General features: G+C 38.1%; 1 protein-coding gene across 7 annotated transcripts in view; it reads left to right on the top strand.

Annotated features, from left to right (window-relative positions):
* PDE1C (phosphodiesterase 1C) overlaps positions 1-27,503 on the top strand; it is a 389,107-nt gene that overhangs the window by 312,868 nt on the left and 48,736 nt on the right. For all 7 annotated transcript variants that reach the window (XR_009631756.2, XM_060781641.2, XM_060781642.2 and 4 more), the window contains 6 exons: positions 225-407; positions 2,167-2,233; positions 12,560-12,676; positions 15,592-15,732; positions 22,373-22,473; positions 26,069-26,197. Coding sequence is in view for 6 of the 7 variants with exons in the window: in XM_060781641.2 (XP_060637624.2) it covers positions 225-407; positions 2,167-2,233; positions 12,560-12,676; positions 15,592-15,732; positions 22,373-22,473; positions 26,069-26,197 (738 nt within the window). In the remaining variant the exon portion in view is untranslated. The remainder of the gene's footprint in view (positions 1-224; positions 408-2,166; positions 2,234-12,559; positions 12,677-15,591; positions 15,733-22,372; positions 22,474-26,068; positions 26,198-27,503) is intronic.

Below are 27,503 nucleotides of genomic sequence, written 5' to 3' on the forward strand. Positions count from 1 at the left end.
AATTAATAGAACATTCTTCCATTGTTATTATTATATTTTAGCTTGTTACTTTGCAATCTGGTGGGACACCTATGTGCACTATCTTGTTTAAGAAAAGCACAAATACACACATGAAAAGCAACCAACAGATTGATTTGTATGTGTGATAATTGTAAAGAATATTGCAGGAGAAGTGCCATCTCTTAAGGAACTTCTGTTTACCATGTCTTCCTATACTCCCATAGGCGTCTGTTGGATACAGAAGATGAGCTCAGTGATATCCAGTCAGATTCTGTGCCCTCTGAGGTACGGGACTGGCTGGCTTCCACCTTCACACGGCAGATGGGGATGATGCTGAAAAGGACTGAGGAAAAACCACGTTTCAGAAGCATTGTCCATGCGGTACAAGCTGGAATATTTGTGGAAAGGTAATGAAGACTTTGATTGTTCTTTCTCCAACAATAGTCCAACATCACAGAATGTATCTTTGGCACAGAATATTTCACCTAGTTTTTTAGTAAATAAAAAAATACTAGACCGGGGATAGAAACCCAAGAACAAGTAAATGGTTGTGAGTAATAACACCAAAACAAATAGTTGGAGCATTTGTTCAATTTATATACAACCTCATGATCTGCTACACTTCAGTTATATTTCATTGATATCACAGGACAGTTGTGTTTGGCTGTCAGTAAAATTCCAAAGTCCGTATGTTGATAATAATTTTATTGGGGCGGTCAAAAAAATACACAAAAAAAATCTCTGTGTATACTTTCAATGACTGTTAGGTACATTGGTTCTTCTACACCAGGCCTGCACAACCTATGGCTCTCCAGGTGTTTGGGAGTCCGGCTTCCAAAAGTACTAGCTGGTTTATCCAAAGGACAGGAATTCTTGGAGCTGATGCCCAAAATATCTGGAGGGCCACAGGTAGTGCAGCCCGGATCTAAACTGTAGAATTGATTCTGTAAAAGAAACTCAATCTTCTCCATTCCACAAATGGTAATCTCAGGTTTATGAAATGCTTTGGATATTGCTACTGAAGAAGAACCAAACTGATGACACCAAGCCACTCTACATCATTTCAGGCAAGACTACAGTATCTAGGGATTTTGGGATCTATAGTCCAAAAGTAACTTTCTCAAATTCTGATCTTTTGTAATTATTTTTTTGCAGTGACAACCAATGTTTGTGTTGGTATTTCACCTTAAAGTAGCAAGAGAAGATATTAAACTAGTCCTGCCCATTGTAGTTCATTCTGAAATAAGTCAAATAGACTTACTTTCAAATAGATATTATTTGGCAGAATAATATCTATTCTGCCAAATAGATATTATTACATATGATCCTCTGATCCCTTTTTATGGTTAGAAGACTGTTTTACATGTACAGCAATCTGTGGGAGCCTATGGGGAAAGGATCTGTAAATAAGACCAGATTCAGTGCAATGCCTTGCAAGCATGAAAACTTTGCAGTTTTTCTGCATTCCTAACAAAATACTGTGTAAATTCTGCAGAATCAGAGCAACAAATGAAAGATTATAATTATAAGGTGGTAGAGATAGCCTGTGTATCTTCCTCTAAGGAATCTATGCATCTTAAATTAATTTGCATCCACAACATAGCACATTACTTGGCAGTAGTTCTTCCAAATACTGTTTTGTACATAGCTATATCTGTGCTAGGAATGTAAATTCTGAACTGTTTCACCCACACATGCAAGGATAAATAATTAGAGTAATATTTCTGTACTTTTTCTTGACATGTTTAAACATGTTGAAGTGTTGCAGAGGAATTATTCTGTAAACTGGGAATTTTTGGTGAAAAAAACTTTCGGCACAGAAAGGAAGTGTTTGGCTCAGGAAGCAGTATTTTTGATGCAGGATATTCATTTATTTATATATTTTGCTCTGAAGACAGATTTTGTACAAAAAAGCATGTTTTTTTTCTTCTTAACAGACTAATTCCTCTGTAACACTTTGGGTTACTTGAAAACAAGGAGAAAAATCATGAATTATTATTAGTTTCCTTACATAAGTGTTTTTGTGCTGAAATGAATAATTATACCGAAATGAATAATAATAATAAATAATAATTTTTTTCATCTCCACTGTGCAATGAGCAATTTTATTTGGATAAATTATGTGATTTTTTTTGGTAGACCCATTTTATTATTTTATCTTGACAGAATGTACAGGCGAACATCTAATATGGTTGGACTTAGCTATCCACCAGCTGTAATTGCAGTGCTAAAGGTAATGTCAGTGATTGGTTCTCTCTTGTGAAACACTGAAAGAACATTGTGATTGTATGCTGAAATCCATGAGTCTCTCTGAGTTTTAATTTAATTTTCATAGTAGTCTAAAGAGACAGCTTGGTATAATGATTCAAATGTTGGACTATGACTCTGGAGATCAAGACTCATATTCTTGCTTGGCCATGGAAATTCAATTTCATATTCCACATGAAGAATACTTTATGTTGCCTCTTTATTTGAGTGACAAATTTCTGTTCAAAACTGGGAGGGAGTATGACATGCATCGCATATAGGCATCATACATTTTTTGTGTGTAAGTGGAAAGATGGAATTCTATTCCTCCAATGAAGAAAGCCTGTTGCTATTGTTAAATGTGATGCTAAGATAGATTTCTCTGTGTTCTGTATTGCAGTTATACAATTAGGAACTGAGCAAAAGGGCGAGCAAGGGGTGGGATGGCGAGTGGGGTGCAGGTGATAGAGCACGTGCCAGAAGAGAGTGTGCTGCCATAGGTTCTAACCTAGTGGTATAACCTATTCCTGGCTTTGGCTATGAAAGCTAGATAATGTAGAAGACTGACAGGAAGATAACTTATCAACTTATTTGAAATATGGTACTGGAAAAAAGTCTACAAAAACCATGGATGAGCAAAATATGTCCTAAAGTATATCATGCTTGAACTCACTCTAGAAGTCACAATGACCAAACTGAAGCTTTTGCATTTCTAACATATCACGAGATTATATGATTCTTTAGAAAATATGGTACTTACTAAAGTGGGAGTTATATGAAAAGGGAAGGACTGGATAGAGTCAATCAAGGAAGCCAAGACTATTAATGGTGAAACATTTTGCAAGACACCTTCAGAGAATCTCTATAAATCCAAGCTGACCTGATCTTATGTATAGATTTCACACTAGGTAGTTATAAGGTAAATGAATAAAGTAAAATCTCAGCCATTAAAAAAAGCCATCCTGTGGTAATAGCTACTAAAATCATCTATGGTATTAATAACATCTGCCATTGTTTTTAAGTGGATATTATAATTGGTACCCATGCCAATGTTTGTTAAGTACACAATTGTCATTAACATAGCTATACACATATTTTTGGATCCAAATACTGTAGTTTATTTCTGCAAGGGAAGTTCCCCTTTTTCATTAAGACCGATGGAAACCTTTGGGCCTTTTCTCCTCGTATTTTGATTGGCCTGGCCGAGTTGGAAGTTAGATCTTGGATATCACTTTAATCAACCCACTTGGGATGCTCTATCCTTGTCCTCTTACATTTTATAAAGCATACGGGGAAAGTGTGGAGACCCTTTCACATTACACAGTTGTAGTACTATGATTCTTTTTCAATTGCCATGATTACATCCTGTCAGGCCCGTAGCCAGGATTTTGATTGGGCGGGGGAGGTGCTGAGTTTGATTCGGGGGGGGGGTGAGTTTGATTCAAAGGGGGGGGGGCTGAGGATCTACCCTAGCAAACCTTTTGTATCGTTATCCCAATAGCCCCATGCATATGGGATATATTGAGCATGGTGATCAGATCATGATATGAATAAACATAACAGTTTAAATAATGTACGAGTAAGGCTTTCTTGTGGACCACCCTGAGAATTTCGGGGGGGGGGCTGAAGCCCCTCAAGCCCCCCCCCCCCGGCTACATGCCTCTATCCTGCAGTATCTTGGACTAAATAGTTTGGTGAAGTAGTAGAAAACTCTAAGGCTGAGGATTCCCTAAATTTCACATCTCAGGATTAAAGGCAGTATCGCTATTACAGATAAAATAGATTTATAGTGCTATAAATGCATAGTGTGAATGGTACCAGGGCTCTGCAGTCTAGAAGCTTTATATTGTAGGCTACTAAGTTACATCCTAGCCACCAACGTAGAGCTTCTTATTTTAAACCCTGGAATCTCTGGTAGAACTTGTTTTCTTTCCTTCCTTCCTTCCTTCCTTCCTTCCTTCCTTCCTTCCTTCCTTCCTTCCTTCCTCTTCCTTCCATCCATCAGTCTCTCTCTCTCTCTCTCTCTCTCTCTCTCACACACACACACACACACATGAATTTGTTCCAGGCTTTCTTTCTGAAGAACTTGTCAGTTCACTCCCATTAGATTTTAGCCTAAATAGGTTTCACTGTTTCCAAATGGCCTGTGCAGAATGGCTTTTACTTTTCCTCTCACAGCTGGAGCCAAGTTGTGACTACAGGCGCACATATGAAATTCAATCACTCCTTTTCCCCCCAATTAGAATGCCTCAGGGAATTTGGAAGCAATCTGCAACAGAGTTCGAATGTATAAGCAAGCAAACCTTCCATTTAACGATTTAGATCTCTAATGCATTATTAAGAATACGTAGCCCTACTGTGAACAAATATGCTTTACAAAGTAAATTGGCAAATGCAGAGATAGTTGCAGACCATTTCAAAAGTTATTCTAGTTTGCTTCTGTACTTCTTGTCTCTTCCAGGAAGGCAGGGAACAAGTAGCGCACATTTCTAGACTTTTCTATCTTGCTTAATATAACTGATGGCCAAGGCAGTTTTTTTAAAAAAAAACCTTGTTTAGGCTATAAATTGTGGGGTAGGTTGTTGTTTTAAGTTAGCGCTTAAACATGCAGTTGGGTGATACTGACTAAACATGCAGACATGTGTCAACCTCCATCACAGGCTTGCTGTGAAGAGTATATGGGTTCCTTTGATGTAAAGGTAAGATAAAAACAACAGCAAACATGAATACATGGCCACATTAAGATATTACTGCCTATATATGTCATGATGAGAGTCAATGTTGTGTAGTGGTTTGATCATGGGACTATGGCTCTAGAGACCAGAGTTTGAATCTGTTGGAATCACAGACACCTTAAAGGGCCAGACTCAAAAGTGGCTTCAAAACAGAGTTTATTAAAAAGAGAAAGAGAAAGGACGCAGAGATACTTAAATGCAGTGCCTGTGGTCAAAACTCAAGAAACAACCAGACCTGGTCCAAAAGGTTAACAGAAATATAATCCAGATTAATTGGATGCAAAAGGAACGAATCAAACAAAGCGCTCTGAGGCAAAACCAAAAGGCACAGTATATAAATGGTTAACAAAAAGGAGGGTCCGTAGGAAGAGAAGCATCGTCAGCCGAAGTCCAGGGTGGAAGCGGGAGAAATCCGAAACAGCGCTGCTCCAGTGTCCGCAGAAGCAGCATCTTTAGCCAAACTGGTCCAGGTCCAGGAAGGGAGAAGTCCACATTCACAAGAAGCCAATCCGGGTCAAGAACACGCAAACGATCAGGAGATCCAAACTGCAGATCCAACGCCGAACACGAAACAAGCAGCAACGAGTCTACAAGAATCTTTTCCAATACACAGCACCCAACACACAAACGTTCATCAACACCTTGCCTTCTGCAAGGACCCCTGAACCCACTTTCATTTACAAATCATCATCCGATGAACTGAGCACCGCCTGATCATTATCCCCCGCAGCTGCTCCCAGCTCTTCACGTAAATTCCCTTGTCTTTCCCTCCAAGTCCTCCATCTCCTGTCAAGACTTAGGTTCCCCTAAGACTCCATTTGATCCCCTGATTGCCAGTCTTCACCCCCAGAGAACCCAATAAAGGTATTGCTAGTTGTTGGCTCCTCACAAATAGCTTGCACTTCTCTTATCTTAGTCCAATCCATGGTGTCTCCTTCTTCTCCTTCACTCATTAACCCATCATCTCCAGAGAATCCCTCAAATGACTCCTCATCTGTAGGTGCTGTAAATATGTCCTGGATCCTCTTTCTCTGCTGCTCATCATCAGAATCCTGCTCCCAAGTAACCCTTTTTCCCCTTCTGGCACCCATACTACTGGACCCATCATCCCCAAAGAATCCCTCAAACGACTCCTCATCTGTAGATGCTGTAAATATGTCCTGGATCCTCTTTCTCTGCTGCTCATCATCAGATTCCTGCTCCCGAGGAACCCTTTCCCCCCCTCTGGCACCCATACTACTGTTCGTAACATTACTCACAGGCTCTACTACAACAGAATCTTTACCTGAATATGGAGACCCACTAGGAGACCTTTATCAAGTCATATTCTCTCAGCCTTGGAGAAAGGCCAAGACAAACCCACTTTGATCAGATCTTCCCAAGAAAATCCTGTCCTAGATTTATCTTAGGGTTACTTTTATTCAAAAATGACTTGACCACATGCAACAAACTTGACCGCATGCAAAAACCCAAACATAGCTCTTTGTCTAGCAAGATTTCTTTCTATCTTTAGAGATTTGTTCATGGTAAACATTCAGACATTTCATTCTACACTTGTAGTAGAAGGTGAAGTTTAACACATGACCTCTGTTTATACAGAATTATTAACACAGGAGAGTTCATAGCTCAGTGGTGGTGTTTATGCTTTGTTTCCTTGAGATCACAGACTGAAGCCCCAGCATGTCTAGACTTTAAAAAAGACCTCTTACGCAAACTTTGGAGAAATCGTATTTATTTCATGCTAATAAATCTCCAGACATAGGGATTTTTCATAGCATAGTTCTCTATTTCATAGTAACAGCTTATGCGAACAAAAGGGAAAACCATACTGTTAACTAAAAACCAATACTTATATTCTCATATAACTCATTTACTCTATGTTTAAGTAAATGCTTCCAATATGCATTGGTGGTTCTGTAATAAGTGTCGGGGATCATCCATTCTTTAACTGTATACTATGTTTGCAGCAACCAAATGAAACAATTGGACCTTGTATAGCAGCAGGCTCTATCATTCGTAATAATTCTGGAGTAAGGGTGAAAATGACAATTAATTTTACAAAATTGTCAGCAATTGTCTACCTGATCAGTTGTTTGTCCAAACAGCAATTTCCCGACAATTTCCCTGATTACAATCATTCAATATATCGATCACCATTTTAACCTTCTCTCTTCCTTTGAAGCACCCTTTGATTTCCAAGGCTAAGGCTATTTATTTAATGTAAACCCTTTCTTCTATAGTATTCATATTTATTAGATTAAATCAAATTAAAGCAAGTCCTTTGTCCCCTTCAGAAATTGTTAGTTGTAGCTAGATATAAGCTTTCAAAAAAAGAAAAAGAAAAAAAAGAAGCCATACAGAAAACCAGTTATTTCCCATTTACTCTAGAAAATGCACATTTAAAAAAGTGAAATGAAATATTAGCATCCTTTACAGATACTCTTAGTTATTTTAAGAATATAACATGCATTACATATAATAGGATTTGGCATGTTTGATATGTTAAAAGCACAGATTATTCAGAATGTAAATACAATTTGAATTAAATTTCTTTTTTAAAACTTGTAACTTTTTTGGTTACAAATGAGACTACAAGGCCCTGGGCTATAAGGAAACCTTTACTATAAGTATCTAGTTTTACCAGTTTAAGAAGGAGGAGAAACACAAAAGCAAACATGGAACCCAGAATAAATAATCAACATTAGTATAACAGAAACTTGTTTTGCCTCTAATCCATAATGTCTAGGAGACAGACTACATTCATTCACATGACAAATACTGAGTGCTATGCTACTACTGTGCATCATCTCAAATAAAAACTTTAATCTATTTCTGCAATTTTTGAAGGAATAGAGACATTTTTTGAGGGGGGGATATTGGTCCCATATTTCTCTAACCCATTTTAAAACCATGTTCACATCTTTAGTGCTCACACACCTCCCATACTGCTGGGTTACATGGAAGCTGATGTAATTTTGAAAATCACACTAGACCTTCCTAGGAATCTCTAGGTCCTTCTGTTGGACGTTGACTAGAGAATTGTTCTGGAGACCTAGGGCCCTTCAACACACCACTTAAAATGCAGAATTTACTGGGTTAAAAAGGAGGGGGTGGCTAAATGATGATCCACGCTCATTCACATTAACAGAGGAAAAAATGTGGTGAAAAGGTCCTCTTATATTCCTAATTGGGCCATAAAATGTGCATATTCACATGACTGTATAACCCTGCAGTCATGCAAAACATGTGATTTCCTTCCCTCCCCCATGTGGATACTGCACCAGCACACATCTGCTTTCAATAATCCCGAAATGACTGATCAGCTGATTGGGCTGTCAAATTGTTTAAATGAAGCACAAAAGGAGAGCAATTTTCTTCCCAATCCCCACGCAGCTGGGGGGGGGGGGGGAAGCCTTTTGCAACTCATGCTGAAGGGACACCAGCCATATTTCCAGAGGAAAATAATTCCAGAGGAACTATTTTCAAGGGCATGGCTACCTTTGGGAGCAGCTCGCCCCATTGAGCTCAGTTCGAGCTCATCATTAAATAGACCTGCCCTCGGGAAGCAGCCATAGGTTTATATATAGTGTGCACCTAAGACACCCCTGTGTGGTGTAGGCCTGGAACATAAACTCTTATCTTTGTTTACGTAACCGGGGTGAGGGCGGTCAGAACTGGCCTTGAAATGGGGAGAGTTCTGTCCTCCGTAAAACCCTTTTGACTTGAGGCAGAATTCTTTGTATGTTTTTTATTATTTTTATTATTAAACTTTATTTGTACCTCGCTAGCATCTCCTGAAGGACTCGATGCGGCTTACAAAGGCCAAGGCCTCAACACCCCACAACAGACAATAAAAATACTATACAAAGCAAATTAAAAACATAAGCAATAACAAACATTACACTATTACGCAATAAAAACCAGGGCCAGGCCAGTGATGGGTACAGGTTAAAAAGTGCTGGGTGTGACAGGTAGTATGTTGGAATTCTGGGCAAGTGCAATGTGCAGAGAGTCTTAAACTCTAATAAAGTGCTTCTGGGCCATAGTGCTGGGGGTTATCCTATTCTGGGAAGGCACATCAGAATAGCCAGGTCTTCAAGTTCTTCCTAAAGACTGCCAACGGGGTGCTAGTCTAATGTCTTTGGGGAGGGTGTTCCAAAGTGAGGGGCAACCACAGAGAAGGCCCTGTCCCTCGTCCCCACCAAACGCGCCTGCGACGCAGGTGAGATCGCGAGCAGGGCCTCTCCGGATGATCGAAGGGAGCGTGTGGGTTCATAAGTGGAGATGCGGTCACGCAGGTAGGCAGATCCCAAAGGTTTTGCTAAGCGGTCACCCTGCCAACGTTGAAGTTTGCTATATCTGAGGACTTAGGTGTTTTGCCCAACTTAGCTGAGGGTTAGGTCATGGAGGGCCACTACCTCGTCTTAAATCCACACTAGATTATGCCCTTTTAGTTACATGTTGCAAGTTGCATAAAGTTAATTCAGGTAACATTTGAATGAAAGTTTCCCATATTTCAATCCACACTGTTGTCTGGTCGCTTATATCAAAGGTGGGATTGGCAGTTAGAACTCTCTGAAACTCTTTATTTCAGAGTTTATAATATTAAACAGAGCTTGCACTAAGAATTGGGGGAAGAGAGATTTTGGCATTGTCTGGAAGTACCCTTCGAGATTCCTAGGGAGGTGTTCTCCCAGATTAAACAAATAGCAGTTCTTATTTCTGTCCCCGCCCCCCCACACACACACATTTACAAGGATTGTAGGTCCCTAACCTTAGTGAATGTGTAGGGCTGACTATATAAACATATATGGTATGCTACTGACATTGAAATAAATGTGCTGTGTTTGGCAAATTGGCGTCCTTGAGATGGAACAGGAAACCTGCAGTGTTGCTGATGTGAATATGGCTTCAGGAGGTTTCAACTGATCATTTTATTCACCAGGCACATTTTCTGCCCAATGTTAGCACAACAGAGATTCAAAAGCTATAATCTCCAAACAGTAATATTTCTTTATATCTTGCCACCTACCACCTCTTGTTGTGCAACAGATTAAAAGTTGTTTGCAAGATGGCAGAAATGCATTTGGAGTGTGCTGAAAATGTATACTCCTGTTTTCAAAATATTATTTTCACACCAGGCAGTAAATTTTGTATCAGCATGTGTCCTTCCTACTCCACTGGTTTCTTTTGTTGCTGGGAGGAATTTCACTCAGTCTGAAAACACATTGGGGGAAAATTACAGTCACATTAGGATATTGGTTTTATAATCAAATGTATAATGTATGAGAAGTGTTAACAGAAATTACCTTGTAAGTCTGATTTGCTGTGCGATTTGGTATTTCCCCTTTTCTGCCTCTGTTCATTAAATTTGTACATTTGAAGCTACATTATTTAAAAACTGCAATAAAATTCTTATTAAAAGTCCTTTGTCGCTGTTGTAGTTCGGTAGCTATGTGATAATATATTGAATGGCCAGAGGGTGCCATTAATTACTGTTATAAAATTAATAATTTTAACACTGAAGAATTTGAGTGTGTGATTTGACAATGTCATTTCATATTGATCTATATAGTAGCTATTACCACATGGTGGTTTTTTTAAAAAATAAGCTGCTATAGTCACCAGAAAAATTGGGGTATTTTCTTGCCATTATACCATATCCAAAAAGAAAGTTCAGTCCAAAAGAACCCTATTAAATAAAACAGGTATCCAAACTACAGTTGTCTGAGGGATGATTTATGTGTTAAGCACTGAAGCCTGCTACATTGGGTTTTTCTTTGTGATGAATTGTGCATGCTGTTTGAAGGTCTACCTTATTTGTGTGTTTGTTTCAATGGTTCATTGAGCACTTACAGAATTCATGAAAGTACTTTACAATATTGTAAGTTATTATAAAAGCCTATTGTTGGAATAATATATGGTGTGTGGTGGCAAGAGTGGCCCTTTCCTTCCCAGGATCAATGGCATATCTAATACATCACTAATGCATCACTAATACACCACTAATACACCACTAACACACCACCAATAAACCTCAATACACCCCTAATACATCTCTATTATTTATTTATTTATTTATTTTATTTATTTACCTTACTTATATACCGCTGTTCTCAGCCCGAAGGCGACTCACAGCGGTTCACAACAATAAGAGACAGCAGAATTCAATGTTACAGTATAAAAACAGTTAACAACTTAACACATTACACAATTAATAAACAATTAACAATTAACAATTACTACAATAGCCATTCACTATCATCTCATCATCAAAAACATGATCCAGATTCGTCATCCATTGATCCATTCCAGTGTTCATTAACCAATCATTGCACTCATTATTCGAACGCCTGGTCAAACAGCCAGGTCTTCACTTTTTTGCGGAATACCATTAGAGATGGTGCTAGTCTAATGTCGGTAGGAAGGGCATTCCACAGCCGAAGAATACACCCCTAATACACGAATACACCATGAATACACAATAATATACCACAAACACAACCCAGTACACTCCTAATACACTTCTAACATACAAATATAGCACAAATACACCTCTAATACACCTGTATCACACCCCTTATACATCCCTAATACACTCCTAATATACCTTTAACACACTAATACATCACAAATACATCCCTAATACACTAATACAGCTCTAATACATTTCAATACAACCCTAATATACCTCTAACACACTAATATACCTCTAACACCCTAATACACCTATAACACATCTCTACCACACAAATATACCCCAATACACTACTAACACACCACTAATACACCTCTAATATACTTCTATCACATGAATATACCCTTATTACACCATTAATACATCTCTAACAATGAATAATTCTTATGTTTATCCTTACAAAATCTCTGGGCATCACCTGATAACCAAGCTAGTGTTCTTATTAAAGCAAGAACAGCAAGAAAAATGACTAAAGTCTATTCTTTACCACCTAAAGTTCTTCAAATCTGTGTGATTGGGCTTGCCCCATGTAAGCCACCCCGAGTCCCTTTTGGGAGATGGAGGCGGGGGTATTGAAATAAAGTTATTATTATTATTATTATTATTATTATTATTATTATTATTATCATCATCATTATCATAGCAAACTTGATATAGCTAATCAAATCTTGACAGGAGACCAGATAGCAATCTAATGTTGCTTAAGAGGGGAAACATACTACTATTATAAAATATATATATAATGAAATATGAAAAACAGGGAGGAAAAGTACTGATTAAAATGTAGTTGTTTCTAAGGAGCAAATGCAAAACACAAAAAGATGGGTCTCCATTATTTTTAAATTTTAAAACAGCCTTATGCAGTTCTTAAATTTGATTCTTTGTGACAAAACTCTGAAAAGGCGCTAATTGAATGTAAGTTATCTGCTTAAAACTAAAAACATTGTTAAGATGTTAAATTGCATCAAGCAAAATATACATTGGCTACTTTAGATGAAAGCTTTAGAAATGATAAACATTATGCTTCATATTTAATAAAATTATGCTTTTGTTCTTTAGCTGATGAAGATAACATCTTAGTTCTGTGTTTCTCCCCTAGAATGTTGACAAGTGGTCCTTTGATGTATTTGCACTAAATGATGCTAGTGGGGAACACGCACTGAAATTCATTTTCTATGAATTGCTCACCCGCTATGATCTGATCAGCCGTTTCAAGGTCAGTGATCCTGCAGTGCCTTTCCATCTTCATCTTGTGTAGTTAACCAGTAGGAAAAATATCACAAATGTTGTATTTCTGCTATTGTTAGCATATTGGTTATGTATGTTAACAGTAACACACGTGTCAGCTGAATTATAGCGTTTTAAGGTATGTTAATAGGTTTTTAATGGTTTAATTGTTTTAGCTGTTTCTTCTTAATAGTTTCAATGTTTAATCCTCTTTGAGTGTTTTGTAATTTTTTAGGTTTTAAATTGTATATTACATTGTTTTTAGTATTGTTAGCCTCTTTGATCTCTTTTTAGACAGATAATTATTATTGTTATTACTATTATTATAACAACAATAACAACAACTATTTAATTCCAGATTGAAGAATTTGTAATAGCATCTCAATATTTCAGTAAAATGGGCTCAGTTATACTTCCTGTGGAATGAAATGGGAAGCATATATTGACTTTTCTGTAAAAATAATTCAATACTGCTTCCAGTAGAGTTTTCACCACAAGTGTTCCTTACATATGGTCCATCCATCTATTTTGTCTTTCCTTTTTTGGTGGTTCATGTCTAGATGGGACTTTCCTCATCATACGTTCTTACACACTTTCAACCAACCAACCTTTGTTAGGACTGTTGGCTTATCTCTTTCCTTCTACATCTTTGTTCTGCACCCACTATCCTGATGAGCTCTCGCTTTTTATTTGTCATCGCTTTGAATGTTATGGTATGGGAGAGCCACAAGTTTCTTGTGCTCTTTGTTTCTGCATTGCTGTTTCTATTCAAAATAGAACTCCAGCGTCACCCACATTGGGGAGAAGCAGAAGTTGTCCTCACTTTAGGAGGCTCCTCGGGAGTGCTTATCACTGTCTTCTGCAATTTCATTTTGCTTACTATCCGGTACAAAACACACAAAACAAAACACACAATGGCTACCTGAAACTAAATGATAATATGTGACCATATTATTTCTAGATAAATATGCAGTGGTATTTTGTTATACAAGGGTAAGTGGAAAGTAGATGTTGCTTCACCCAGCCATTCTCAATCTTAGGCCACATCCACATTGCCATTATAATGTAGATTGAACTGCATTATATGGTCATATAATTGAGTTCAATGCAGTTAAACTCAGTCAATATGTCATGTATGGAATGCATTATATAGAAAGCATGTGAAGGAAAGAAGTTATGTTACAATGAGAACATTTTTGGACTTTTTGAAACATTTATCATAGTAGATCACCAAAGTGCTTTCTCTCTCTCTCTCGGAAGCTATCCTGATTATCTATTTCCTTATCCTCTCTCATAAACACAGCATAATCCATATGTAACTATGTTTTATTTTAAACTTATGCAGAGCCTAGACCCCATCCACATTGTCATTATAGTGTAGATTGAACTCCATTATGCGGTCACATAATTGAGTTCAGAGCAGTTAGTGTCAAGACCCAGGCAGAGCAACGAGGCAAAACAGCAGCTTAAGGGTTAACAGAAGGTGTTTAATGGCAAACTAACAAGTCAAAAGGCTCTTATCAGCACAGCTTGTAAACAAAAAAGTCAGCGGCTGGCAGGAATGTAAACAAACAGCAGCCCAGGCAGTCTGTGCTGCAAAAAGGAAAACAGGAGTAAGGCAGGCAAAATAGCCTGAAGTCAGAAACGAAATACAGTCAGTTCAAAAATCTTAATACAAAAAGCAGCATGAGGAGCAGTCCGAAGTCCAAGTAGGAGTCAGGCAGAAGCGAAGAGTAGTCAAGACGTTCCAAGGTCAGGACAGGAGACAAGACTCACGGTTCCAAGCCAGGCAAGGTAGTCAGCACGATCACGGAGACACGGTTCTGGATGCAAAGACTCAAGGCAAGAGTTAAGAGCAGGATACACAGGTACACGACACTTTGAACTCTGCAACATGATGGACCCAAGGCTACTCCTTAAATCCCATCAGAATCACTAGATTCGCCTCCAGGTGCATCTAGTTCCACAGGTGAACTGCGTTCTCTCCATTGTTGCCAGTCTGCACTCCGGGCTGCATCCTGAGAAGCAGTATCCGAAACCCATGGGTCTGTGAACCCTTGGAACTCATCGCTGGAGGTTGGAGCATTAATCACATCCAAAACCTCCTGGACCCTGGTCCAGTCCAGCTCTTCATCATCACTGTCAGATTCATAACAATCCGCTATGTCTTTAAGACGCTTGGAAATAGATTCCTCATCGCTATCAGAACTGCGTGCTACTCGCTTTACACCACGGTAATCCTCCGTTTCCATCTCCTCACGAGTAAACCCCTGAAAATCCTCCTCATCAGTAGTCTCAAGGAAAATGTCCCTAATGCGCTTCAGCTGTTGCTGAGCGTCTTCCTCTTCCAAGCCTCGTTTCCTCCTACTAGCACTAGTAGATACATAAGGCACACGCTGAGTTACAACAGTTAGACTGAATTATATGAGTGTACACTAATTATAAAATGCAGTTCAATCTACATTATAATGGCAGCATGAATGAAACCTTAGAAAGTTACTTTTCATAAGAATGAATATAAAGATCTGCTGGAGTTATCAATAATGGAACAATTATAAGATGAGACTGTGTTGATGGCCTCATGTCATTATATTAATTCTTCTTAAAAGCAACTTTCCAAGCTCTGTTTTAATATCAGACATGTTAAGTATATTTGCCTGAAAGATACAGCCAATTTAATTGTTTTTAATATTTTATTTCTCTATAGAGTGTTTAATATAGTTGTATATTTGGAAGCAATCAATATCAGAATGCTTGGTTTATGTGATACTATTTGTTTGGAAAGTAAATGATAATCTGCCAGTACACAAGAAGCTAAAGTTTGGCATAAAATCTCAATGAAATTCTAACCTGTTATTGCGGGGCTCATGTCCTTATGCATGCTCTTTCTATGTTTTTACGCAGATTCCAATTTCTGCCCTTGTCTCCTTTGTGGAAGCCTTGGAAGTTGGCTACAGCAAGCATAAAAATCCTTACCACAATCTCATGCATGCTGCAGATGTCACACAGACAGTTCATTACCTCCTTTTTAAGACGGGTGTAGTAGTAAGTAGATTGATCTCTTTTCTTAAGTCACTAAAGCTAAACTGCACTTTGGGAAAAATTTCTTAATTGCTTATTGTACAATATACTAGGTAGGATTTCAAGGGTTTTATAGCACAATATGGGATGGCTGCTTTTGCAAGCCTTTCTCCTTCAGTTCAGATCCTTTAAATTTTAACTGTTGATTAGCCACATCACGGAATTGGTATGTTGCTCATATTCATAGAATTTTGTGGAACTTTGAATTGAGAAACTCTGGAACGAGAACAGAGAGGTTGAAATTATGATTACATTATTAACTAAAATAGTAATGACCTCCACATTTGGCTAAAATAGCAGACGTGAGTTCTAAAGGATGCATTTTTGTTTATCCTAGTGTTTCATTTTATCACATATCTGTTAAACTGTAGATGAGGCAGCAATGGGATAGACTTATCTATTTTTCACCCCCAAAGTCTGGAAAGAGAATGGAATACATCATCTCTTGTGAGAAAAAAAAGTCAGTCTTTGAGGAATAATTATGCATTAAAACATGAATGGATTTTAAAAATGAACATTATTAAAATATACAGAGAGATATAGAAAGCTGCATACAAAAATATTTGTGATTAAAAAAACACATCCACACAAATATTCAAGAATGTTTATGCAGGAAGCAATAAAAAGGTTGAAATCAACTCAGGAGAGAATAGAAATGCCAGAAAAAAAGAGCAAGAGAGCGCAGGTTATTCTAGGTTTTCACAATTCTATATAAGCCGCTCCCACACAGTGCTTTATCCCAGGAGCATCCATGTTTAAAAATGTGTTCTGGGCCCCTATCCACACACATCCCAGAAAGTGCATGCTTTCTGGGGTGGGTGTCTAAATGTTCTCCTGGAAGTTCTAACCCCCTCCCCAAAAGGCCCTCAAAACACTGTAAAAAACAAAAAAACTTACTGGCCTCCATTAGTGGGCTTCCAGCGCTCTCCTTGTGCATACAAATAACGCACCAACAGATAGGGAGGCGGGAGCGATTTTCCACCTCCCGGCAGCCCTCTAATGGAGGCCAGGTAAGTTATTTTGGTTTTTTTTCCAGTGCTTTTGGGGTTTTTTTGAGAAGGGGATTGATACTCTCACAGTTTTCCAGGCTAATTTAGCCCAGAAAACCATGGGAATACTGTCTGGACTACAGTCCAGACACCAGAAGTACTGGTTTATCCAATGCCTTCCAAGAAGGCATGGAATAAACTCATTAACAAATTAATTCACCACAAACCAGGGATTCCCCCTTTTTATTGCAGCAACTCCGGCATTAAATGGGCTATCTGGATATGCCCATAGCATAGCCACACTCTCTTCCAGACTTCAGCTCCCAGCATCCCCCAGGCCAGGCCCTTTAGGAGAGGAGGATGATCCAAATGCATTGCTATCAAGCTGCAAGCTTTCTTCTCTTTGGATTTCTTTAAGAGCATCCCAATCCCCACATGCAGTCCTATTCATGGACTGCAACTCCCAGCAGTCCTCCAGATAGATTAGATAGATAGATAGATAGATAGATAGATAGATCAGTCAGGAAGACTTCTAGGAGTTGCAGTCCAAGAATAGGTAGAGAAGGAACAAAGGGGAGAAAGAGGAATGGAAAGGGAAGGGAAGAGGAAGAGAAGGAAGGAGGGAGAGAATGAAAGAAAAAAAGGAAGAGGAAGGGAAGGAAGGAGAGAAAGAAAGGAGGAGAGAAAATGGGAAGGAAGATTGGCCACAGCAATACATGGTGGGTACAGCTAGTAGAATAATATAATTTAAGTTTTTTCTTCCAAATGAAAACAAATATTTTTCAGTTTTCTCCCTTCTGCAGAAAAAGAGTATTTATATACAGTTCTCCCCTGATGTTCACTTATCCCAAAATGTTTGGAGGAAATTAGTCTGCAAAGGAATATAGGTGATTTTGAGTGTGTGAGAAAGCATTGTGTGGATTTGCACAAAAACCTGCCAGGCAGAAATATCTACTTTTCTATGCAAAAACAGCAACTGTGCATAACAAAAGTATTTGCATAATTTTTGTATGAAATGGCTGAGGTTTTTTTTTCTTTTTGCTAAAGTGGATTTAGTTTTGATTGAATCAGAACTGGATTATTTTTGGTTTTGTTTTCTTACACTTTGAAGGAATTTTTGGCAACCTGTGCAGCTCTTGTAGGGCCCAAGAGCCTCATTAGATGGGCAAAATTGCCCATGCTATGCTGTGTTCACCCCTCTTCAGGCACGGAATCTGCCAGCTCCCATCCCATGACATTGATCTACTTCTGGAGGGGCCTTGTGCCTGAAGAGGGGCTTCTCATTTTGCATAAGGAACAAGGGGGGGGGGGACCAGGCAGCGGATGCTTCCCCCATGGAATGGGGTTAGTAGCAAAGCGGGTGATGTGGGGTGTGGGGCGAAGAGTTCTCCCGCCCTCCACCAGGCCCCACTAGATTTGCCATGATCCAGTAATCAATATGATGATGTAAATCCAGTAATCAATATGATGATGTCTCTAGGCTCCTTGCACCTACTACTATTTTTAGGTGTCACCAACGGTGTGAGCAGAGCAGACATTTGTGTCACTTCTGGGAAGGGGCAGGAGGATAAATGAGCATGGATTCCAAATAAATCAGAAATTATTGACCATAATGCTACATGTCATTCACTTGGTTTCTTCTAGTTTAACTCACTGATGACTACGTTTATTTGGGACTAAGGACAAAGTTTGCATTTGGTACTGTAAATGGAATGGTCCCCACTGCAACGTAAAATAGTGGTAGTAGTAGTAGTAGTAGTACAAAGCATAGGGATAAAATAAAGCTATCATGGATTATAAAGTCTCTGATACTATCCCTGGTAGGTTGTTTTTTTTTAAAACTTGGTCAGTGTAATAACTCTGAAGTTATAAGCCACCCTAAGGGCAGTATTGTCTGAGTAAGCATTGCTTACATAGGACTTAAGTTAGGAAATGTAATGAGAATCCTGCAGAAAGCAGGAGTCTGAAAAGAAATTGGCAGTGTTGCAGAGAATTTCCCGTAAGCTCTAATGCAGCAGACTCTTACTCCTTTATTGGGATTTTAGAGGAAGGAAGTCTGTCATAAGAGTTTGAGATTTCACTTGTTGGGGACCTCTCTCCCCCAAGTTAAAAAGGAAAGAAATACCTTGTAACTTTCTCTTATGTCTATAAATTCCCATTAACCCTGTCAGTACAGTTACATTATCCATTCCATAGCCCAAAGGGACTACATTCTCATAAAAAGCATAATAAAAAGCAACAGTCAAATAAAAAAAATTACAAGAATGAAAATGACAAAATACAACCACATTTATAATTAAAACAAATAGCTATTTGGGTGCATATAAATGCTTTGCCTATAGGCTTTAGGAATTATTATAGATTATGTTATGTTACTGAAACAGTCATTGTTTGAATAGGTTAATATTCTGAACCCAAAAAGGTTTAATGTCTTAATTCAAGACTGAAGAAAATGCAGCCTTCAGGGCCCCAATCTCTTTCCCCTGAAGGCCCCCAAATGTCATAGGCATTTTGATATTTTGGTGCATGTATATGGTTTTCACCCACCCATTGCAAATGGGTTAAAAGAGCAGCAAAATGCAGTGGTCTTGGCTTCACAACCCATATAATATAAAATTGTAAGAAGAGGGGCAAAAACATAACATCTAGAAGTATGTGACAGTACTTCTAGTAGCGTCAGACTCACCATTCAACCTGTGTGTGTGGGGTGGGGGGGGGGGTGTGGGGGGGGGGGTGGTACCTCCCTATTTGCTCGCTGTTGGACAAGATTAAGACTGAAGTCCCATTCATTTCCATGGGAAATTGCTCTGCAGTCCTTTGTATACATGGCAGCAATGCTTAGATGCTCAATTTTAAAAGGAATAAATATAGTGACATGCTGAAGCCACCTATAACTGAGCAGTCTCCATTAGAGCTCCTCAGTCTCCATCTATACTCCTGAGAGTTTTCTAAATAATTTTGATCCAAATCTTGTGCCATGCACAAGTGCCCTGAAATGTTTTTTTCAGGTCTACATGGAACTAATATGGAGTGGCTTATTTGGCTGCCATTTCCCAGCATAATGTCCTCATTTTGCTATATGTGCTGAACCTTATACTTCCTTTCACAGTTCACAACTGAAAGGTCAGTAATATTTTTGCTCATCTGAGGAAAACCTGAGGTCCAAACTATATGTGATGTGAGTGATCCACAAAATAAATTATGAAGTCACATAAACTGTGACTTCACAATTTATTTAAAAGACTTCAAAATAAATGATGCTGAGAAAGGGGAATTTGACCCTATTCCTTTTGTTATCTTTCCAGATGAGCTATCTTGCTTTTCTTCTGCATTTCCTAACAAAAGTGTTAGCAAAATCGGTTATATGCTTCCCAGATTGGTGGAAGGAGATTTAGGAAATCTAAATTTGAGTCTCAGTGGAAATGCACAGGGTGATTGCGGCCCACCCATTCTTTTTCAGTCTTACCGACCTCACAGGCATGTGGCATTATCAAAGACTAAAAATAATGATAGCAATTAAACAATTTCTCTCCAACCCCATCCCAAAAATCTCTGTAAGCTCTGTAAATTGAATTACATTGTACTAATTAAAAAGCATGCCTTATTTCATGGTTAATAAGCAGATAATCTTCATTATGCACTGTAAAAAATTGATATCATCACCGGAATAATTAGGAAATAGAATGATGAATGCTTTTTCTGTTCTGTGTTGCATTTTTCTTTCCATGCGTATAAGCTCTTTCTGAGATATCATATTTCCTTATGTCTGTTTCTCCCATTCCTTTGTTTGACAGTTTTAATCATCATAACTATCCAACAAAACTACCAATATTTCTGATTTTTCTAATTGTACTTCATGCCAGTGATTACCTAACTGTGTTTCAGGCTCTTTGGAGTTTTCTTTTTCAAAGTGTTCCATGTAGAAATTTGCTATGACTGGGCTGAGAGGGCTCCCCATAGCTACTCCATCTTTCTGTTCATAGAATTCATTGTCCCACTGAAAGTAGCTGGTGGTGAGGCAATGGTGAAACAGAGCGGTGATGTCTTCTGGGAACTTCTGGTTGATTAGTGCAATGGTGTCTGCTACCGGGACCATGGTAAATAGAGACACCACATCAAAGCTGATCAGTTTGTTGTTGGTATTTAGCTTGAGATTGCTGTTTTTTTTTCTATGAAGTGGGCTGAGTCCTTGATGTAGTGTGTAGTGAGCCCAATATGGCTTTGTAACTGTGCAGCAAGAAATTTTGCTAAGTTGTACGTGGGGGATCCAATGGCACTCACGATGGGTCTGAGTGGGGTGGAGTCCTTATGGATTTTTGGGAGTCCATAAAGTCTAGGTGGAAGGGCTTCTGATTTACATAGCTGTTGTTGTATGTCGAAGTTGATTGAGGAGTTCTTAATCAGAGTGTTGGTTTTTCTGGTTATTTTGGAAGTTGGGTCTTGTTTAAGTTAAGGGCAAATATGTTTGCCATCCCTACATACAATGGCTATACTGTCAGTTTAGCATATCTGCTAGGTGTGTGGTTTGTAACATCGGGAATGGGCACACAGAAGACTGGGCAACTTGAAAGGCACTGAACAAACTGTGCTCTGGCACCACAAGATGCAGAGCCAACCGTAAGAAATGGGGCCACAAAGTGGAGTCCATGACATGCGAGTGTGGAAAAGAGCGAACTACAGACCACCTATTACAATGTAGTCTGAGCACTGCCACATGCAAAATGGAGGACCTTCTTATAGCAAGTGACCAGCTACTGGTCAAAGGATGTTTAATATAAGGCTGTTTAATATAAAATATCCTTTATATTAAAGGATGTTTAATATAAAGTGGAGGCTCCTTCTTTGGAAGCTTTTAAACAGAGGCTGGATGGCCATCTGTCGGGGGTTATTTGAATGCGATGTTCCTGCTTCTTGGCAGGGGGTTGGACTGGATGGCCCATGAGGTCTCTTCCAACTCTTAGATTCTATGATTCTATGATTCTATAATGCTAACTTTTAAAACTTGCTGTTTTTAAAAAATACAGTACAACTGTATTTGTATTCTGATACAATAAATAAATAAACATCTGGAATTCCTGGCATTCTTAACCTTACGTGAATATCGACAGTCTTTAATCTAATGCACTCAACTGGAAAGGTTTTGATTCATTGAATTCAAGTAACAAGATTAGAAAAGATGAGTCCCTGAGAATATTGAGGGCACCAGTAGGCAAATACAAGGCTTGAACAGATATTTGTTGCTCAAATACTCTATATTATTTGCAGGTGATGAAATGGATGGCAGGCATTTTAACCCAATATTCTTGTAGTTAGATAAGAATTCTCCCAACAGTTTGAAAGGAGCTTCCAAACTAAATTTTCACAGAATTTCTGAAAAATTGTTTTCTGAGACAGGTCGGTGAAGCTAGTCAGTTCAGGCAATCATAAATTGGCTCAGATAAATGCTTATCTCCTTCTGCAGGATTATGCTTGAGCTGCAGTGGTTGGATGTTAGTGTTAAAAGGAGCGTGGCATTCTTGGCTAACAAAGAGAACCTTATCTTTATAAAACAAAATGTCTTTTAAAGTTTGAAAAAGTTATATGTTATCTGATTCCTCTTAAAATCTCTTTTTCAGCACTGGTTGACAGAGCTGGAAATTTTTGCTATGATCTTTGCAGCTGCCATCCATGACTATGAGCACACTGGAACCACCAACAACTTTCATATTCAGACAAGGTAAGGCCATATTGGAACCTGTGGAAACAGTAGAGGATAAAGAAAAAGAAATTATTAGTAATGGTGTGAAAGTCAAATGGAACTCAAATCTGGAGTGGAGTTTACAGTTGTAGGTATCTTGAATTCAGAACTTTCTGCAAAATGTTAGAAAACCCAGTGCCAAACCCAGTTTGTTGCTGCCAGCTCAAGCTGGATCCTTACTGTCCACCTCCTGTTCCTGTCATAGCAACAGCCATTCAACATGGTATTGCTAGTTGCTTGAAGTGATATTTGCCAAGATGCCAGAGTGAGAGAGGAGAGGAGGAATTGCCCCCTTCCTTTCCCCTCTCCCTTATCTGATTGCCATGGCACCCCAGCCGACGCCACTCCAGATGACTCATGTCATGTGCACTGACAGCCAAGGGGATATGGGAGAGCCATGTAAATACTTGTGGCCGGAAGTCGCAATTTGTGCTAAATTTTGGGAGAGAATTCAGAGCATTCTGTGACATTTCTTAACAACCTTAGGAATTAATAGGATTAGACGAAAACAAGACTTTTAGTCAATAATTTATTTGCAATATTTGTACACAGACCTCTAGTCTAAAGATCATATTAGGAATGCAATGAGTTATATTTTAACCCTATCAGAAATATCCTTTTGTAGTGTTGTACTGATACCTGTGCACTATGGAAACAATTTGTTAAAATCTCTCACAAAAGTACTTTGTTGCTGTTCCTCTATTTAATTCTGACAATGCATACAGGTACACAAACATCTGTAGAAACCGTACAAACAAAATGCTGATATCTTCTTTAGATGATTACTTGTCAATTATATGATATCTTGTCAATTCATGTGTAGATGAAGAAATGAAGAAAAATGAATTGAAGGAATGAAAGTGTTCATTGTGTTATGTATAATAATTGGGATAAAAAATGGAATAACAGACAAGACCTACTTGGTAATTTCCATGTAGAGAGAAGACTAAGCCTATCTGACCTCCAAAATTTGTATGAAGCGAATTTTTTAGAAGCATCCCCAATGCAGGAAAAATGAAAAGATTTCAATCAATTTCTGACTCAAGAAGAAACAGAAGACTAACTGTTGGGTTCAGCCAAATCATTAGCATAGCATGATGTTGCAAATCAAAGCTCACAGTCCCTTTAGAATGAGTAATGTTGACTAAATGAATCATTTGTTATTTTTAAACAAGACTTTAGTCTCCAAGTGGAAAGAAATAAGGGAAACACCCAACCTAATGAAGATAATAACCTTTTAAAAATATATTTTAATTATTTTATCATGGTTTAATACATTTGTTATACATTGCTTGTTTTACAGCAGATACATATTATTCAATACAACCTACCATACTTTTGGCATCTAGTGTTATTTTTCTGCTTATACATATTATCTATTAATAATAGTGGGGAAGGGAGCACGGCGGTGAGGGAAGATAATAACCTTGGAACAAATAACAAGGATAAAAAAATCTGTATTGTAATGTAAGGCTTTGAATATTTCAGTGAGTAAGCGTTGAATAACAGCCTCATGATTTCACGTTAATGAAACTTTGTATAGTACTTACACCCTATTAACTTCCAGCCGCTGTTTTAATGTTGCTTATACAATTGAATACACTTCATGTAAGCCGTATGATGAAAGTTGATTTCTATCCATAATGAACCTACTACATACAATTCACTAGAAATTAATGGTTTAATTGATATTGTACTGAGAAGAAGGAAGCTTTGTATTTCAATAAGTCTGGGAGTTCATGGGCCCAATTTTTAGATTATACAGTAAAAGAAATACAATATGAAATACAATAGAAACAACAATTCTGGAAAAAAATATTATACAATTCTTCTTAGCAGAAAAAAACAAATACAACATGAAAAGTGTAGTTTCCATATCTCTAAAATGGTGTATATTTTGCCCATCAGTCTGAGTCCCCCCTATTGTATTCTACTTTTCTGCATGCAGCCCAACAGCTTCTCATCTTGTCATGTCACGTTCATGTCTGCAAGGTCTGTAAGGTCAAGGTGCAAGGTCTCTGCAATTCCCCAACTAAGCGTTGCAACTTGTTCCAGAAGTAGACTAAGTAATAGAGAGCTGGTACCCAGACCCAAATGGATCTGGAAACAATACAAGAAGCAAAAATAAGTCTGCAACCAAGATGATAAGCATTGGTCAGGGGAAAGGTAGACCAGAAGTGCCAGTCAATGGGAGAAGGGGTTTCATATGTTTTTATTGCTTGAATCTGAATTGTTTTTAATAATGTTTTTAAATATTTTAAATTATATTGTAATGCTTTTAATGTTTGCTGCTCTTTACGGAGAGAAAAAGCAGAATATAAATAAACATAATAATAAGAAGAGGAACACAATGACGGGTGAATCTTTGAATATCACTACACAAATGTAGAACTCTCTAAGTTCTAGATCACTGGTTCTCAACCTGTGGGTCCCCAGATCTTTTGCCCTTCAACTCCCAGAAATCCTAACAGCTGGTAAACTGGCTGGGATTTCTGGGAGTTGTAGGCCAAAACCCATGGGGACCCATAGGTTGAGAACCACTGTTCAAGATAGATGTCAAGAGGAAAAAGGGATGAAAAACTGGGGAAACAGAGATTGCATGTATGTGTGAGAGAAAGAGGCAATTGGTGTATGAAAGAGTGTCAGAATGAACTGAAATATAGCCTTTTCCAAGTGGAAGAGAAAACTATTTTTGTCACATATTAATGCAGTGGGAAAGATGCCTGTCATGTGTAATTGTCTTTTAACATCCTCCATATCAGTAAATCAACCTGCAGACTGGATTAGTCTGATGAGATGGTGAGAGCTTTTATTGAAGTGGATTCTAATGATGAAAACTGTACCGTTTCCCTTTACACAAAACAAATATAAAACTTATATTCACACATTTTCTTGCCAAGAAAAGAAGATAGAAAGTAAATGTTCTGTTGAAGATGCTACACCTGTAAGCTGTGGTGTGATGAGCCTGCTTGTTCTTCTGTATTTCCATCAATATAACTACTTATCTCAGAGTAGGCTCTATTGATTGAATTTGGGCTTACTTCACCAGAAACATGGATAGAATTGCATGACTAACCTTGTTTGTGCAGGTGCCACTTGTACTGCTGGTGAATGCAGATCTCTGCCTGTTTCTGGAAGTAAAAAAATGCATATATCTAGAATGCCCCAGACATTATGTGGATTCCACAACATTCTTGGGGGAAGTGGTGGTCTCCACAAAAACTGCCCATTCCATTAGTATCCTCCCACATGAAATGTCCTGAAACATCACAATATCTTGTGGGTTAAAAAAATAATAAAGGTGATCGGAAACAACAGTAAGATGCATTTCATTCAAACACTCCAATTCCTGAATAGCTGGAAATGAATAACTTACATACTTTGAAGGGTGGTTGGTAAAACTAGAATGGAATGAGATTCCACTCCAACTTCCATTTGTTCTGAAATAAATGCACACTCTTGATACAGACATATTATGGATATATATGCCTAACTATGAGGCAAAAGTATTCACTCTATGGGAATAACAGTCTCAAGGCTTTGTTTATATATATTGAATCTTCTTGCTTTCTAGGTCAGATACAGCCATTCTTTATAATGATCGTTCTGTGCTAGAAAATCATCACCTTTGTGCAGCATTTCGCCTTTTGCAAGATGATGAGGAGATGAACATTTTGTCTAACCTCTCAAAGGATGATTGGAGGTAAGAATGACTACAGACCATGAAATTGCTCTCAAGTCTTCCCCTCAGATGTACTCAGCAGGAGTCTTTGTTCATGGATAGTAATCATAGGATGCAGACTTATTGCAGAAGATAAAAGTGGCACTCAGTTTGCATTGAAACCCATGAATTCTAACACAGTTCATAGCGAAATAAACCATAATTGTGGTCCATAACTATTTTTTCCTCGACTATAGCCTTTACATAATACTGTCTAATGGAACTGCCCCACCTAATCAATTTGGTGAGTGGGAGAGTAGGATCAAAGATTTAACCAAGAAGTGATTCTAAGTATAATGCTGTGCTTACACAATCCACGTGTTCCAACAGATGTATCTCAACAATATTGATGAATTTCATTTTCTTTTGTTTAGTTACATCTTCAGTGGCCAGGGTTAATATTTAAAAAATCCCAAACTGAAAATCTAAAAAAAAAAAAAAAAAAAAAAGCTTTCTATTCAAATGGGTATCAGAAGTTCTTACACATGATACCAATTCAGTTTCTGTTACTATCTATCCTTTATTTATAATATTATTAAACTGTTTATATTACTTATAAATGTGCTGTGGTTTATGATGTTTCTGAATAGGTACATGAAGAAGAATGGAGTGTGATTGTATTGTATGTATTGTAAGAGTGAATATGTTTAATTTTTTTCTTTAGGGTTACTGAGCACGTGCCAAGCATTTTTTGCACAATTAAATCACTGCATCCTTTCTCAACCTCAAACAGGAGTTATAATTTACAAAAAATCAGTGGTCGATTACATGTTATGTATGTGGGAGCCAGAGATTATGTGTCCTTATTTATAATTAAAAGGATGTGGTTACAAAGAAGAAGAGTAGAGGAAATAAAAAGAATGGAAGAGGAGTGAGAGAGATGAAAGGAGTACCTATGAGGGAAATAGAAGTTTGTGTATGTGGAAAAAAATTCAGTTGATTATGCAAATGCATACTGCCACATAAGTAAGAATTCACAGCAGCTCAACTTAAATAATGTTACACAATTATGTGTATTATTCAACAATATACAGTAGAAACCAGTTCAGAATATAATGAACAGAAGAAGACAAGTTGTTGAGAGAATTATAATCCACCCCTCCCCTCATCCCAAAGAGGTTTCCACATGGACCACTCCATATGGTCCAGTCCATTTCAAAGCTCATTTTTCCTTTTTATATTTCTTTTCCTTACAGCCATTTCCTCTACTCCACAAATCCAGGCCACTCTGACTTAGGCTACAAAAAGTTTTCCATCTTCCTCTCATCCCCCCTGTCTTTCCCCAAGA

This window comes from Anolis sagrei, chromosome 6, assembly GCF_037176765.1.
Source record: "Anolis sagrei isolate rAnoSag1 chromosome 6, rAnoSag1.mat, whole genome shotgun sequence".
Lineage (NCBI taxonomy): Eukaryota > Metazoa > Chordata > Lepidosauria > Squamata > Dactyloidae > Anolis > Anolis sagrei.